Source organism: Panthera leo, chromosome D4 (genome assembly GCF_018350215.1).
Source record: "Panthera leo isolate Ple1 chromosome D4, P.leo_Ple1_pat1.1, whole genome shotgun sequence".
Taxonomy (NCBI): Eukaryota; Metazoa; Chordata; class Mammalia; order Carnivora; family Felidae; genus Panthera; species Panthera leo.
The window spans coordinates 60,486,840-60,503,239 of NC_056691.1; the positions used below are offsets into that span (position 1 = coordinate 60,486,840).

The following is a 16,400-nucleotide window of genomic DNA, read 5'->3' on the forward strand; positions in this document are numbered from 1 at the left end:
ACTGGCCCCGGTTATACAGCTGCCTTTAAGGACAGTGGGGGCTATGAGCGCCGATCCCCAGCCTCAGGCCCCTGGGAGGTCTGGCAGGTCCTGTCACCATGTCCTGGAGAGGACACCGCAGTCCACGGCAGGCATCACACCTAAAATCAAGTTCCTGCTCTCTGCGCCGCAGTGGGTCTCTGTGGGAGCCACAAGCCTGGGTAAGGAAGGCAGGGAGGGCGGCAGTAGCTGAAAGGCCCAAAGAGACCAGAAGGCGGCAGAACAGACACTAGTCAGAGAGTTCCACGTTCACACCTCCTCAGCACGGGGCCCCTTGTCAGCCTCAGCCTTCGTGCACGTGGTGGGGGGCACAGAGTGACAGCCTCACAGGGCTGATGGAGCATCAGGTGAGGTGATGCAAGCAGGGCACTTGGGATAGTGGCCGCCACACAACAGACAGTCTCACAGAGGAGCAGCGAGTACTGCCATCGTTATGAGCAAGTCACAGCCAGCCACACATTACACACACCTACTGTGTGCCGGGGGAGGCCGCCAGGCACCTTGGGGGCTTCTGAGGGCGTCACCGTGGCACTTAGCTGCCGTGGCACTCAGGAGTTCTGACCTCATCTTGTGCTCTTCCATTGCTAATGATAATCTCGAGATCCCTTCCCTTTCCAGCCTGGGATATCAGGAAGAGATCAAATTGCACAGGGCCTTCTGGTTAAGAAAGAAACAGCAATATTTCCACCAAGATCTATTTCAAACACGAATATTCCAGTATTGAGGGCTATCCCTGCTCTATCTAGGAAACCCTCAGGGTTGCGAACAGTGCCCTCCCAGAGGGCCCAGGGCCTGGGGGGAGGGGCCCCTACCTTCAGGTGCTCCATCTTCTCCTGCTGGCTCAGGACGTCTCTGTCGGCAGTCCCTGAGGGCACAGAGGGCTGGGGAGGCGGGCGCATGAAGGTCTGGGTGACCTGCTCAGAGAGCTTGCAGATGACCTGCTGTTTGGCCTGGTTCTTGTCCATGAGCAGCTGCACGTGCTGCTGCAGCTCCCGCACCTGCTGTTCCTGCAGGCTTGCTGTCTGTGCCAGGCTCTCCCGCTCCCGCTCCAGGGCCTCCAGCCGCCTGCCCAGCTCTGCGATCTGCCGCACTTGGTGCCGCACCAGCTCCAGCCGGTCCTTGTCCTCGGCCGCCAGGTACGCGCTGGACGCCCTCTTCTCCTGCTGGGCAGCCTCTAGCGCCTTGTGCAGGATCCTCACCAGCTCCTGGGCGGGGGAAGGGAAGCGCTCTGTGAACTCGGGGAAGGCCCGTGAGGTGCCAGAGACTCGGCACTGGCTACCCCCGGTTCTCCTAACAGCCCTGGGCGGTGGCTAGCATCATCCTCTCGGCCACCTCATTTTCTCTTTTTCTGTCCAAGAAAGTTTTACCCAGATACATGGTTCCCCAGCTAAAGGCTATGTTCGTAGCCAGGCTTATTTGGCTAAGTGTAGCCTAGCATCTGTTCCGCTTAAGCGCGATTTGAGAAATTAGGTGGGTGGCTTGTGGGTCCTGCCTTTGAAACCACTACCCATGTGCTCCCCTGGTCTGGGTGCCCTTTCTTCTGGCTGGGAAATGGCAAGAACTAGAGCAGCCACCTTGGGCTCATAAGCGGATGGTGTATGTTGAGGACGGCAGTTGCCCTACCAGCTCAGAACTGCTCACTTACCTCTCTGGATTCTCTGTGAGAAGATAGGAGAGAAATAAACTTCCAAACTGTTTTAGGCGATAGTGGTCTGAGGCTTCTCTGTTACAGCAGCCGAGCCTGTGCCCTGACTAATTAATCCATGTCCATTTCAGAAGTGAGAAAACTGATGCCCTGCAGAGTAGGGTGCAGTTTCATCCCAAATCCTAAGTCTGCACTTGGTCAGTAATGAAGGCAGGGGCGGCAGCAAAGTGACAGGCCAGCACTTCTCTCTCTCGCTCCCAGGCAGACCTTACTAATTAAGCTCCCTATTCCTTCCTGCTAAGCCTCACTGAGGCCTCAGAATCCTGAATACGGCAAACAGTAGTCACTACCAATGGAGCTGGGAAAGCACTGGGGAGGAAACACATGGGCAATCCTCACACTAAACCACACAGAGAGCCTCATTCAGTCCACTGTGCCCGGCCTCTTAGGCCACCAAGCAATGCCTGGAGGGCTGGTGCAAGAAAGCCTGAGAGAGCTCAGAAGCAAAGACCTCTATTTACCCCGTGAAGGGGTACTGGACTCAGAATGAAACTCAAGGTCTGCTTGGCTCCCCACATCTTCAAACCCCCAATCTCCCCAGGACCTGTGCTGCCCCAAAGCAAGGATATGGATTCATTTAAGACCAGGGTCAGAATATCAGAAGCCAGGAGGCCCAGTGGCCAGTCCCATGTGAACCTCAGAGCCTGGTAGGCAGGGGAGGGGTTTGGGGCCGTTGCTATGCTCCATGCCAGTCTCATCTGGAAAAACATGGTTTCTAGAGACCAGTTACCTGTATCCATGCCAAAGTATTTAACTAGATGAATCAGCTGGATAGGATTACTGCTGAGAACAATTCCATTTTGGAAGAGAACTGCACCAAACCATGGCTTCATATGAGAAATTAATGGCGAGATCAAATTAGCACGCATCTTCTGAAACCTCGGAACCGTGGACTGTCTCTCTTCTGGTTCTCTCCCTTCCCTCCCTCCATCCAAACTTTACGAAGCCCTACTCAGTGCCAGGCCCTGGGGTGGGTGCTGGGGCTTAGATGGGGATTGGTCAAGAACCACCAAGGCTGGTGGGAGTGAAGGTGAAACACTGTAATGCAGTGATTTACTACAAGAGGGAAGCAAGGGTGTTTGTGGGGACACAGAGCAGACAGCAAGGACTTTTGCCTGGGGTGGAGGTGGGGGAAGACCAGTATATTCTATAGAAAGGCAGAACAGTTTGAACTCATTCGTGAAAAATAAGAAGGGCCAGAGACGGCCAAGCAGCAAGTAGGAGATGAGGGTCGGAAGGGCTTTCCACACTTGCTGAGTCAACAGCTCAAGCAAAGGCCCACAGGAAGGAAAGAGCCCATGTGGGGTTGTGGGCATCGTTGGGCGTGGCTGGAAGGTGGGTGGGGAGGTGGTTGCAAACCAAATCGGAATGTTTGGAATGAATTAGCTTCTCAGGCTCTGCGGAGAGAGCTCACCATTCCTGTGGTTCCAGGATAACTGAGAAGCTGAAACCATTTTCTGGTTCGGCTGAGATGTGGAGATTACCCTGGGAACTGCCGGGTGAAATAACCAGCAGACCACTGTTCAGACTTGTCTGAGGCTCAGAATCAGGCAGGTATCCTTCTGCCAACTTTGGGAGAGTCAACTCTGAAGCCCATTTCATTATGTCCAGGTGCCTCCCCATTCCTACCTCCAGCCCAGGAGGCCCTTCGCCCACCCCAGAATCCCCACAACAGAATGAGACAGGGAGAAAGGAACCAGGGAAGGGACAGAGTGGGAGCAGGAAGCACAAGATGAGGAGTGTGAATGGACCTCGGATTCAGAAAACTTGGAGGCTGGCAGGCCTGGGGGGAGACCACCTGGTCAGGTCGCCTTGCTGTCATGTGAGGGCACTAAAGACCAAGAAAGGAGAAGGAAGAGGACTACAGGGACTTGGTGGATCCCCACAGGTGGGAAAACACACCATAAGTGAGGACCCCCAACTCCTAATCTAGGGTCTTCCACTTCTCCATGATGGGTAGTTAATAGATTTTGCACTGAAACACTTCTTCCAATTTCCTTAAAAATAGAAATAGCCCATGTTCGTAGCAGCATTATTCCCCCAGCACCCAAGAGATTGGGAATAACCCATATGCCCACTGACGGTGAGCGGGTAAACAAAATGTTGCATATACGTATGATAGAATAAACTCTGCCTGAAAAAGGGAGGAAATCCTGTTATAGGCTACCTCATGGACGAACCTGGGGCCATTATGTCACAAAAATGTACATACATACTACATAGAAATATTAAAAACAAAAACGGAAGCTTGTGATACATCTTCTTCTGAAGCTTCTCTGGGCCTTATGATATGCTACAGCACCTCTCCAAGCTGTCAGTATGGAGCAACACCATCACTTGCAACAGTGCAAGGGTACTCCTTGTATGGACACACAGTTCCCTTATCCCACCCGCAAGGAGGGACATCCAGGTTGTTTCCAATTCCCACAATTATAAGCAGTGCTTTAGAACCAATTCTTAGAAATAGAAGAGCTGATCAAATGGCACTTTTAATATACATACGTAGTTTATTTTTTCAGAGAGAGACAGAGAGCGTGGAGGGGAGGGGCAGAGAGAGAGGGAGAGAAAGAGAATCCCAGGCAGGCTCTGCACTGTCAGTGCAGAGCCCAATGTAGGGCTCAAACTCACCAACCGTGAGATTATGACCTGAGCTGAAATCAAGAGTCAGATGCTTAACCGACTGAGCCACCCAGGCGCTCTGCTACTTAAAAAAAAAAAAAAAAAAAAAAAAAAAAATTAATGTTTATTTATTTGAGAGAGAGAGAGAGAGAGAGAGAGAGAGAGAGCAGGGAGGGGCAGAGAGAGTGAGACACAGAATCCGAAGCAGGTGCCAGGGTCTGAGCTGTCAGCACAGAGCCCGATGCGAGGCTCGAACTCACAGACTGTGAGATCATGACCTGAGCTGAAGTAGGACGCTCAATTGACTGAGCCACCCAGGCGCCCCATTTTTTTTTTAATGTTTATTTACTTTTGAGAGAGAGAGACAGAAAGAGAGAGAGAGAGAGAGAGAGAGAGAGAGCGCATGAGCAGGGAAGGGGCGGAGAGAGACAGAGACACAGAATACGAAGCAGGCTTCAGGCTCCAAGCCGTCGGCACAGAACCCGATGCGGGGCTCAAACTCACGAACCATGAGATCATGACCTAAGCCAGAGTCAGAGGCTCAACTGACTGAGCCACCCAGGTGCCCCGCCCTGCTTTTAATATTTCTTAATCAAATCAATGTTTGGTCCATTTCAGACTTTGATAACTGGCTGCAAGTTGTCATTCTATTAAAAAAAATTTTTTTTAATTGTAGGAGAGTTGATTGTTTAAATTTTTAAAATCCAACAAATCATCTTTTAAAAAAGTAATCCTTTACCTTATTAAATAATGAGCTGATACTTTCATCACTTGCTAAAATCAAGGTGGATGGGCCCAACAATGCTGGGGAAAGAGCACTGGACTGAGAGTCTGGCACTCCAGCCACTGACCCTTAAGAGGCTGGGCGCTAGCAGGGTGCAGATGAAGGAGCACTGGAGTCACAGAGGCCTTGGCTCTATTCCAGGTCTATGGAGGGGTATCTAATGAGGGTGTTTCAGAAAAATGAACTTTGGCTTTGTCATATGTAAAGTGGAGATCATGATCCCTACACCTCGGAGAGCCACTGAAAGGAGGAGAGAAAAAGGGTGGCAAGTGTCTCTCCCCAAGCGGAAGCTACAGCCAGGGTCCCTCTCGACCCTCCCTCTATGCTGAAATCTTTGAACTCTGTACTCTGTATAAGGGGAGTGTACATTGAGGTTCCTGGCTGGGGTTCTAGGGAAGTACATGGTTGCACTTTGCCCCCAACAAGTTTTCTAAACAAATTACCCTGAGGGAGCTAAGTTGACCCCAGGTAGGGCCTGGGAGGGGTTCATCATTCCCAGCAGTCGACAGATGGCCAACATCACTACAAACAATGGGCTTCCCTCTGCCAGAGCAGACAGCCTTCAGGCTGGGTGCAGTTTTGTGAACTCTGAGAGCCACCCGGCCAACCAGCCATCTGGTGCTATCTCCCAGAGTCCAAATCTCTTGTGGGGCCAGCTACAAGGGCCTGGGACAGATAATAGCTCAACAGGTACTGGAGTGGCCCTATAGTTTAATATGACACCAGATACAAGGACTGTGTTCATATTTTCTCAAGAGCAGTTACGGTGCTCTCATGCTGGGCTATACCTGGAGAACATGGAGGAGGTGGTTGGGCTGGGATGAGTCCTGGATTGGGGGAAGGAGGCCAGGGTCTCAGTCTTGGCTCCTTCAGCTGTGTGACCTCAGGCCAGTCACCTACCTTCTCTGAGATCCTTAAGCATGGCATGGTAAAAAGGGAAAAATCTCTAGAAGCAGACAGACCAGAGTGTGAAACCTATCTTGGCCGCTGAGAGACCCTGGGCATTCAGAACCTCTCAGAACCTCAGTTTCCTCTTCGGGAAAAGGGGGCTAATAACTGTAGTATTAGAGAGAATGCATGGAAAGCCCCAGCACAGAGCTGCGGCCACACTTAACACCAGTCATGCGTGCTCTTACCTGCTCTTCCTTACCCAAGGGCAGGGAGCCAGTGTACCTCTGTGTCCTCCACGGCGTCCAACAGACTTTGAGATACAAATTCTTAAAGAATCACAATTGCTATTGGCAATGGCCACCTGGGTGGCTGAGCCAGGACAAGACCCACTTCCCCCTTCCAGTTCCCACATCCTCCTGCACCCTCAGGCAGAAAGAGAGTACCTCCCAAGAAGAGACACAGGAAAGCATCTTGCAGATGTGAGCCCAGGACATCCAAGGGATTGCTTCCCCAGCTGAAGAACTGGGCTCAGAGAGTCTCAGATGGACAGTGGCCCTCTGATTGGCATTTCTGCGTGTCCGGGGCACTGCTGGGCGCCCCAAGGTTTTGCAGGCCTCGTCTATCCTACCTCTGGGCCAAGAATTGATCTTTTCTCCTTCCCCTCTTTGGTTTTGGTATCTGGGCTGGAGTTAAAAACCTGAGTCGGTAAAGCTAGGGCTCCCCCCGCCTGATGTGGGGTTAAGACTTGACCCTCGCCTATCACTGCTAGGCCACTCACTTCTTGGAGGTCCTCACGGGTGCCTGTCTGTCTTCCCAGAGCCCCTCAGAGGAACATGTCACTTCTTGTAAGGCCACTAGGAATCAATAAGGAGGGCAGGGAATACTGCAGTAACAGCCCAAACCAACAAAGCCTGCATCTGCTGGGCGGCTGCTGGCTGCCAGACACCGGGCTTTACAAATCCGGACACAGGCTTCTCCAGTAAGCCCAGCTGTACACGTACAGAGGAGGAAGCTGAGGCTATGCAAGGTTAAGAAACTTCTTCGGCCAGAACTGCGGCCTATACCTTCTGTGCTCAGTCTCCCACGTTTGGGAGATGGGCAGGAGAACACAGAAAACACTCATCCCACGAGTCAAAAGTGAAACTGCAAGACTCTCCCCTTCTGATTGTCTGTCCCAGGCCAGGAAAGTGAACAGTAAGAAAGTCCAGGTTCTTGGGGGTGGCTGGGTGGCTCAGTGGGTTGAGCGTCCAACTTGGTCTCAGGTCATGATCTCGCAGTTTGTGAGTTAGAGCCCCGCATTAGGCTCTGTGCTGACAGCTCAGAGTCTGCAGCCTGCTTTGGATCCTGTGTCTTCCTCTCTCTCTGCCCCTGCCCTGCTCGCACTCTGTCTCTCCCTCTCAAAAATAAATATTTAAAAAAAGATATAAAGTCCAGGTCCTTTAATGCTTGAACAACTTCCTCCTGCCATTTTCACTCTGATGGCAGGGGAGCTGTCAGCAGCCTGGGTGGGCCTTACTGATCTCCAAGAGCTTAACTTCATTTACTGAAGAATGCCACACTCTCCAGGGTAGCACAGATGTTGGGGGCAAACCTCACTGAAATCTAGGTCTCCTGGGCCTCTCTTCTTCATTCAATGATTCCCGACACCTTCAAAGCAAAGGCCAAGCCACAGGAGGCTGCCCATATTTCCTAGAAAGAAGGGGAAGGTGTGATGAAGGGAGAGGCAGAGGTCACATCCAGATTTCTTTTCCTGGCCAGGTTCAGCCTGGAACTTATGCTGTACTGGTCCAGGGATCAGGCAGCTGCTCCCACCCAGCTGCATGCTCTCTTAGCTCTCAGGACCGCTGGCCGCCCCGCGACGGGAACGGGGGACGATGGGAGGAGAAGAGAGCTGGGCTGCTAAGTGATAGCAGAGGGGACTTCACACGCCGTGATGATGTATGTGGGTGTTCGCGGGCTTACCGCCTGTCTCTGCCATGAAATGTAAGCCCTTCAGGGGAGGGGCCTGCGTCTCTTCTCACCGTCCCCAGCACCTAGAATACCGCGTGCACGCCACAGGTCCTCAACAAGGACTTGACACAAAAACAAATGGATTGAGAACATGTAAACAGATGGGCTTCCTCCCTTGAGACCTTCAGTCAAGGCCTGCTTCATTAAATGTATCTGCTGATCTGCCAGGAGTGAAGCCTCTGCTACTTGCCTTGGTATCAGCTTAGGGCAAGAAAGGGCAGAGGAGGGGCAAAATTAGGCAGGGAGAGCATATTTCTAGGCTGTCTTCTCCAAACACAGAGCAGCAGAAAGGAGAAGACATGTGAAAGGAGACTATTCAGAGGTAAATACAGTGTACCCCCCTCTTCCCCAGAAGCAAGAGCCGGGAGACAAAGCAGAAAAAGACTCAGGGCAGCCAAAGCACAAAATGAAAACTTAGGCCTTCTTCTCGGAGGAAGAGAAGTGTGGGTTCTCAGTGGGGCCCAGTGAGGCATCACCAGGCACCACCCTTGAGGTTTTCAGTAACGACTGCACTAACTTAACCACTTTTATTGTGCCAAAAAGAGCCCAGTGTTGCAGTCCCTCTCACCCCCTGCCTTGGGACTCTCCTACTTCACAGAGTCACCCCAGAATGTGAACACGACTTACTCTCTGGGTTGTAGGATTTGGGGATGATTTGAATGTCTGGGTATGTGTGCGATCTGTGTTCTACAATGACCATGTGACTCTTTCTTTTCTTAACTGCTATAATTAATTTCTCTATTAAGCCTAAGTCTTCCTCATCACTGTCCTCTTTCGGGCCTGCTTGAGCCCTAGAGCCACACAGACCTGCCTGCTCTCTCTGTCCTCTGACAGTCCTTCAGGGAGCTGCACCGTTACCAGCTGCCGGTTCCTTCAGCAGCCCCTCCCAGGACCTTGCATCCAGACCCCCCTCCTCCGAATGCTATCCCCCTTCAGTGTGGGGACGGGCCATGCACAGTCCTCCAGGAGGAGTCCAAGAGCAATTACAAAGTAAGTTCCAGAGACCTGCCCTTGAGGGTCTTCCGACACCCAGTCTGAGTGTCCACATGTCCCTTAGTAATTAACAGCACAGCATTTTCAACCACCAGCAGTTTGGCTGGTAAGGACCACAGACTGCCATATGCCCGGCTGGGCTGACGTGCCAGGTCTAGTTCAAAGGCTCCAGGCCCAGAGGGGTCCACTGGAGCCTGGGGCCTCTCTGGGGACAGAGCTCACCTTCTGAGACTTTAACTCCTTGGTGAGCATGAGAACCTGCTGCTCCAAGGCCAACACTTTTTCCTGGGCAGTTCGGTTCCGTGTGAGTCCTTCGGCAAAGAGTGGGAAGGTGTTGTTCTGGCGCTTGGCTTTCTGAAGGAGATTGGTGGTCAGAGAAGACTTGGGCGTAGGCTTTGGAGAATCCGCTGGATCTTTCAAAAGGAGGAACACAGAGGTTATGATCAGTGTCCTCAGTGGTTCTCAAACTTGAGCTTGCTGCAGAAGCACCTGGAAGGCTTGCTAAAACACAGACTGTGGGACCCTACTCCCAGACTTTTCATCAACAGGCCTGGGGCAGGGCTTGATAATTTGCATTTCTAAGAGATTCCTAGGTGATGCCAATGCAACTAGCCCAGGGCTCACACTTTGAGAACCATCAGACTCTAAAAACATTATTTACACTGTACTGGCTGGTCCTTCAGCCCATCCTCTAAAGTGTGCCTGTCCTGTGCTCTTGGATCCCTGCCTGCATGGGTGATCTCCTAGGACACCGCCGGTGCAGGCGGCCATCTCCTCAGGCACAAGCCCTGGCAGGATGTCTTGCTTCTTATCTCAGGATCCCACCTCTACCCTGTGGGCAAGTTCCAAAGTACACACAACTGTTCAAGATAGGAGTATCGAGTATCTGTACTCTGCATTCTTGCCCCAGAGAGTAACTCAAACTCTTGTTTGACTCCTTTTAATTAATTAATTATTTGAGAGAGAGAGAGAGAGAGAGAGCAAGCGAGCAATGAGCAGGGGAGAGGCAGAGGGAGAGAAAGAGAGAATCTTAAGCAGGCTCCACACTCAGTGTGGAGCTGGACACAGGGCTTGGTCCCACGACCCTGGAATCATGACCTGAGCCAAAATCAAGAGTCAGACGCTCAACCAACCGAGCCACCCACACGCCCCTCTTGTTTGATTCTTATTACAAGCTAAGTTAGGACACATATTTCCCATAGTTGATCGTCCCAAGGCTGCACAGTTCTTTTATTTCCTCTACAGCCAGGATCAGCAAACACTGGCTCATGGGCCAAATCCAGTCTACAGGCCAAATCTAGCCCACAGCCTGCTTCTGTAAATAAAGTTTTATTGGAACACGGCCACACTCATTTGTTTGTGCATTGTCTGTGCTGCTTTCGCTCCATAAGGGCAGAGTTGAGTGTGGCAACGGAGACCGTATGTCCCACAACGCCTCCAACATTTACTCTCTGGCCCTTTGTAGAAAACATTTGCCAACCATTGCTGAATTTCTTATTTCATTTGATTTTTATCTTATTTTATTCTTCATTCAAATCCAACATCAGAGTCAGTCACCTATGCTGCCTTGTTCTGTCTATCCTTTAGTAAAGGATCTGCCATCAGCCTGCATCCAGGGACATTTTTCATTTTCAGTGTTTTATTTATTTATTTATTTATTTATTTATTTATTTATTATGTTCACTTATTATTTATTATATAAGTCCATTATCTTTAAATGAATTGACATATAAATACTTAATATTTTCTCAGTTGTAATTTCTAGTACAGTGAATAATAGTAGATATAACCCACATTAACAAAAGCTCTTTGGGGTCTTCAGTTACTTTCTTTTTTTTGTGGTTTCTATTTTTTTTTTTTTTTTTTTTAATTTACATCCAAATTAGTTAGCATATAGTGCAACAATGATTTCAGGAGTAGATCCCTTAGTGCCCCTTAGCCATCCCCCCTCCCACAACCCCTCCAGTAACCCTCAGTTTGTTCTCCATATTTATGAGTCTCTTGTTTTGTCCCCCTCCCTGTTTTTATATTATTTTTGTTTCCCTTCCTTATGTTCATCTGTTTTGTCTCTTAAAGTTCTCATATGAGTGAAGTCATATGATTTTTGTCTTTCTCTGACTAATTTTGCTTAGCATAATACCCTCCAGTTCCATTCACGGAGTTGCAAATGGCAAGATTTCATTCGTTTTGATTGCCGAGTAATACTCCATTGTATATATATACCACATCTTCTTTGCCCATTCATCCATCGATGGACATTTGGGCTCTTTCCATACTTTGGCTATTGTTGACAGTGCTGCTATAAACACGGGGGTGCATGTGTCCCTTGGAAACAGCACACCTGTATCCCTTGGATAAATGCCTAGTAGTACAATTGCTGGGTCGTAGGGTAGTTCTATTTTTAGTTTTTTGAGGAACCTCCATACTGTTTTCCAGAGTGGCTGCACCAGCTTGCATTCCCAATGTTTTATTTATTTTTGAGAGAGTGCAAGCAGAAAAGGGACAGAGAGAGAGGGACAGGGCAGAGAGAGAGGGACAGAGGATCTGAAGCAGGCTCTGCGCTGACAGCAGCGAGCCCAGTGTGGGGCTTGAACTCACGAACCGTGAGATCATGACCCGAGCTGAAGTCGGACGCTCTCCCAACTGAGCCATCCACAGCTCCCAGTGCCAGAAAAGGTTTGCTTCTTCCAAGAAAATATATGTTTATTCTTAGGGATGCTGGAAATCATCTAACAGTTGCATTTCCCTCTTTGCCTTGGCTGCTGAGAAGCTCAGACACACTGCTGCCCACTCTTTGCTACTCTATAGGATATCTTGATCTTATTTAAATTTCCTAACCCAGATGACTCATTGTCTTTCCCCTGATGTGTATTTTAATAAGCTATCCCCGATCCTTTTGGGACTAGTGTGTTAAACGTAAGGACGTGGTATGGGATCCCAGGTGAGGGCTTAGAGGAAGAGCCGAATAATTTACCACGTTTCTTCTGGGGCCAGCCAAACAATCTTGAACAGATAAAAAACTACTCGAGGGGCGCCTGGGTGGCGCAGTCGGTTAAGCGTCCGACTTCAGCCAGGTCACGATCTCGCGGTCCGTGAGTTCGAGCCCCGCGTCAGGCTCTGGGCTGATGGCTCGGAGCCTGGAGCCTGTTTCCGATTCTGTGTCTCCCTCTCTCTCTGCCCCTCCCCCGTTCATGCTCTGTCTCTCTCTGTCCCAAAAATAAATAAAAAACGTTGAAAAAAAAAATTAAAAAAAAAACAAAAAAACAAAAAAACTACTCGAGTAGGTGACGGGAACCAGAAACTCCCTGACCTTGTTGGGTACAAGAACAGAATGGTCTTGTTCTAGACTTGAAAGAAATCTGGTTGCACTGCGTACAAATCAGACCGCAGAGCTCCGAAAAATGCAGTGTCTCTTTCTCTTTCTTGCCACGGGGTATAGAAGAGCAGGGGGGCTCGCTGTAGCCCTGTTGCCCTCTGATAACAATACTGCCCACTCACCCTGAGGGCAGGCAAGGTAGGGGTCACTATGCCCATTTCACAGTTGGAGAAAATGAGGCCCAGGAGGGTGGTTTTTCAATCAGTGCTGTAGGATTTCATGGGAGGGTGGCAGAGCTGACTGGGAGGGACGGGTGGGGAGCCAAGGGGAGCCCAGACTCCCACCGATGCCTCAAGTCTGCTGTGGTCTGCATTGTATATTAGATTTTGTTTATGGGGGTCAAGGAGTCATGGCGAGAAAAATGTAGTCTGAAAAATCACCGCTTTAGAAAATGAGGCTTGAGGTGGTGGTATGGGGCCAGAGTGCTGGGCCTGAACCCTAGTTCTGCACCCACTGTGCGGCCATGAGCGAGTCACTCCACTTTTCCATCCTCAGTTCCCTTATTTAGTAAATGAGAACAACAACGGTATGTAGTAACCGCTCAGGATGTTGGAAGGGTCGAAGAGGTTAATGCAGGTGCTTAGTGCACGTGGAAGAAGATTCTGGTAAGTGACAGGAGCCAGTCCTGAAGGACCAGATATTTCAGATTCCATTTATATGAACGATCCAGAGCAGGCAAATCTACAGAGACAGAAAGTCGAACGGTAGTTGCCAAGAGCTGGAGGATGCAAGGTTTCTTGGGATAATAAGCATGCTCTAAAATTGATTATGGTGAGGGGCGCCTGGCTGGCTCAGTCAGTGAAGCCTCTGACTCTTGAGTTCCACTCAGGTCATGATCTTACGGTTCATGGGTTTGAGGCCAGCATCGAGCTCCATGCTGACAGTGCAGAGCCTGCTTGGGATTCTCTTTCTCTGTCTCTCTCTCTGTCCCTCCCCACTCATGCTCTTCCTGTCTGTCTTTCAAAATAAATAAATAAACTTTAAAAAATAAAGTAAAATAGATTATGGTGAACTGTACACTTCGAATGGGTGAATTGTTTGATATGTGAATTATCTCTTAATAAAACCATTACCAAAGGGAAAAAAGTGCTTAGAGTAGCCCTGGCACAGAGTAGGTGCTAGATGTGGGTGCTGGTTTTATTACCGTTGATTTGAGAGAGCACCGGTCCCCTCTCAGACTGTTCACTGTGACCGGCGTGGCCTCACCAGACGCTGCTCCAAAGGGGAGATTTCTCTGGAGGCACTGCTCCACAGGGCAGGGGTCCCCCCTGCCAGAAGCCCGCACAGGGCTGCCTCAGCTGGTTTTCTTCCATTTCTAGGTTACGGTATGTCTTGGGTGGGGGGGCACCCATGCTAATTGCAAAAGAAGCCCAACCCCCACGGCGGTGTGGGCCACTCACATTTTGTGCAATAATTAAGTGCTATGGAGGAGCCGGGATAGACACGTAGAGGTCATCTGCTCTGCTTCTTCAGGCAGAGATCTGATTTTGCTCAGCCCACACAGGCATTTTCATATCCTTTCCTTATAAATTAAAAAAAGTAAGAAAGAAGAAGTGAGAGATATTTTCATTACTTCAAGAATCACTGCAGGAGTGTCAGTTTGGGAAGACGAGGAAGAGTTCTGGAAGTGGGTGATGGCAGTGGTCGACGTGAGTGTGCTTAATGCTACTGCACTATACACTTAAAATGGGTTAACGTGGTAAATTTTATGTATATTTTACCACAACGCTATTACTAAAAAAAGGAGTCACTGCTACCAGACCCATAGAAACAAGGAGTGACCCGGAGAGTGTCCTATTGGACACACACAAGCGTAGATGTTGGTTTTGGGGGAGGAAAGAGGGCACTCGCTTGGCCTCTGAAGGCCCAGCTCAAACCTGGGCAGAGCTCACCTGGGGTGCTGGGGTCAGAGGGCAAAGGCTGCTCTGCCCTCTGAGGTTCCCCGCTCAGTGGAGAATCTTCCCCTGGAGGTCCGTGGCCTGTTCCTGAGGCCTGCCTGTTGCCCCGAATATTGTACATCGTGTTTCTGAAAGGAAAACAGAGGAGCATGAGGCTGCCATCCTCAGCCCCAGTCATGCCCGGAGCGGTCTGCCACACTCCAGGCACCCTGCAAGATGCATCCCGCCTGAGCGCTCCCCACCCGCCTCGCCCGTCTTTTCATGTTCTCATTGTACTTCCCGCCTTCCACACATGATATTGCTAATAACAGAAGCTTGATTCCCCCACCCCCAAACCCACTACTGGAGTGTAAGTTCTCTTGAGTGCAGGGATGTTTGCCTGTTTTGTTCACTAAGATATTTTGTGTTTGTGTGTGTGTGTTTTTTAAATGTTTATTTTTGAGAGACAGAGAGAGACAGACCGTGAGCAGGGGAGGGGCAGAGAGAGAGGGAGACACAGAGTCCAAAGCAGGCTCCAGACTCTGAGCTGTCAGCACAGAGCCCAGGGCTCAAACTCATGAACCATGAGATCTTGACCTGAGCCAAAGTAGGATGCTCAACTGACTGAGCCACCCAGGTGTCCTGTAATATTTTGTGCTTTTTAAGTTTATTTATTTTTGGGAGAGAGAGAGAGCATGCGTGTGCATGTGCATGAATATGGGCAGGGGAGGGGCAGAGAGAGGGAGAGAGAGAGAGAATCCCAAGCAGACTCTGCACTGTCAGCGCAGAGCCCAACACGGGGTTCGATCCCACGAACTGTGAGATCATGACCTGAGCTGAAATCAAGAGTCAGACGCTCAACAGACTGAGCCACCCAGGTGCCCCCATGCATGCCTAGCATAGCGCCTGCAGCATTGAGGGCGCTTACAGTATACGTGCTGAATGAATGCTGAATGAACTTGCCAAAGGAACTTCCTGAAACTTTCATCTGGCTTTATACCTACTTGCTCAAAAATCATCAGTAGCTCCCTACTTCTGCTGAGCAAAGTTCCAAACCGCTCCTGGATCCTTCTCCCCTTGCACTCTTTCCCCACTTAGATCTGTTCTCCCTTGAGGCCTTCACTAATCATCTGGTCTCCAAGGAGTTTACTGCACTTTGTGAATGGGCTACCCTTTGACCAAGTACTTGTCTAGGCTGAATAATGGTGTCATTTCTTCAAGAGCTGGACAGTAACCTACCTGCATGTCTGTGGCACCTGGTACTGGGCTGCACATGCCCAGTGTGCAGGCTCAAGATACTTTGGATTTGTAGGAAGGAACTAGGTAGCACCAAAGGCTGGCCTAGGACCACAGCCACAGAAAAATTCATAATGAGGCAGATAAAAGGACATTCAACTGAGTTTATTTTCCCTTTAAAAAGATACGAAAGTAGATGTATTCCAAAATTATTATTATTTTTTTTTTTTGAGAGGGAGAGAATGTGAGCAGGGGAGAGGCAGAGAGAGAGAAGAGAGAGAGAATCCCAAGCAGGTTCCACACTCAGCACAGAGCCTGATGTGGGGCTCAGTCCCATGACTGTGAGATCATGACCTAGGCTGAAATCAAGAGTCAGACACTTAACTGACTGAGCCACCCAGGTGCCCCAACATATTCCAAAATTAACAACAAGGAAGAGGAAATGATTAAAAGAGTTCACCAGGTCAGCATTTTCTGAATGGCAGGTTCTGAACTATTGGTAGATTATAAAATCAGTTTAGTATCATAACCAGCATTTAAAATATGGAATGGAAAATATCAGAATGCACCCCACTTTGAAAGAGTTAATATTTTGTAAGTTTTACTGAGCTATATATGTGTACTGAGCTATAAAACTCACAGTTTGAAAACAATGCACTAGGGGGTCATTTACTTAAAAGGAAGCAATAGCGTGGTCAAAAAAGAAGGGGACATGAAGGTCTGCAGATCTGTGATGGAGTCCTGGCTCTGCTGCCATCTCTATGTACAACATATACTTCTAGCAGTAAGATGGAAAAAATACCCTGAAAAACCCTTATTCACAAACACCTAGATGCTAGGTAAACACCAAGCATATTTCAAAAATATTTA

General features: G+C 49.5%; 1 protein-coding gene across 4 annotated transcripts in view; it reads right to left on the reverse strand.

The window, feature by feature from the left end:
- Positions 1–16,400, reverse strand: part of TBC1D2 (TBC1 domain family member 2) — a 56,070-nt gene that overhangs the window by 21,374 nt on the left and 18,296 nt on the right. For all 4 annotated transcript variants that reach the window (XM_042912277.1, XM_042912280.1, XM_042912279.1 and 1 more), the window contains 3 exons: positions 14,310–14,443; positions 9,264–9,454; positions 852–1,244 (listed from right to left, as the gene is read on the reverse strand). In XM_042912277.1, the coding sequence (XP_042768211.1) occupies positions 852–1,244; positions 9,264–9,454; positions 14,310–14,443 (718 nt within the window). The remainder of the gene's footprint in view (positions 1–851; positions 1,245–9,263; positions 9,455–14,309; positions 14,444–16,400) is intronic.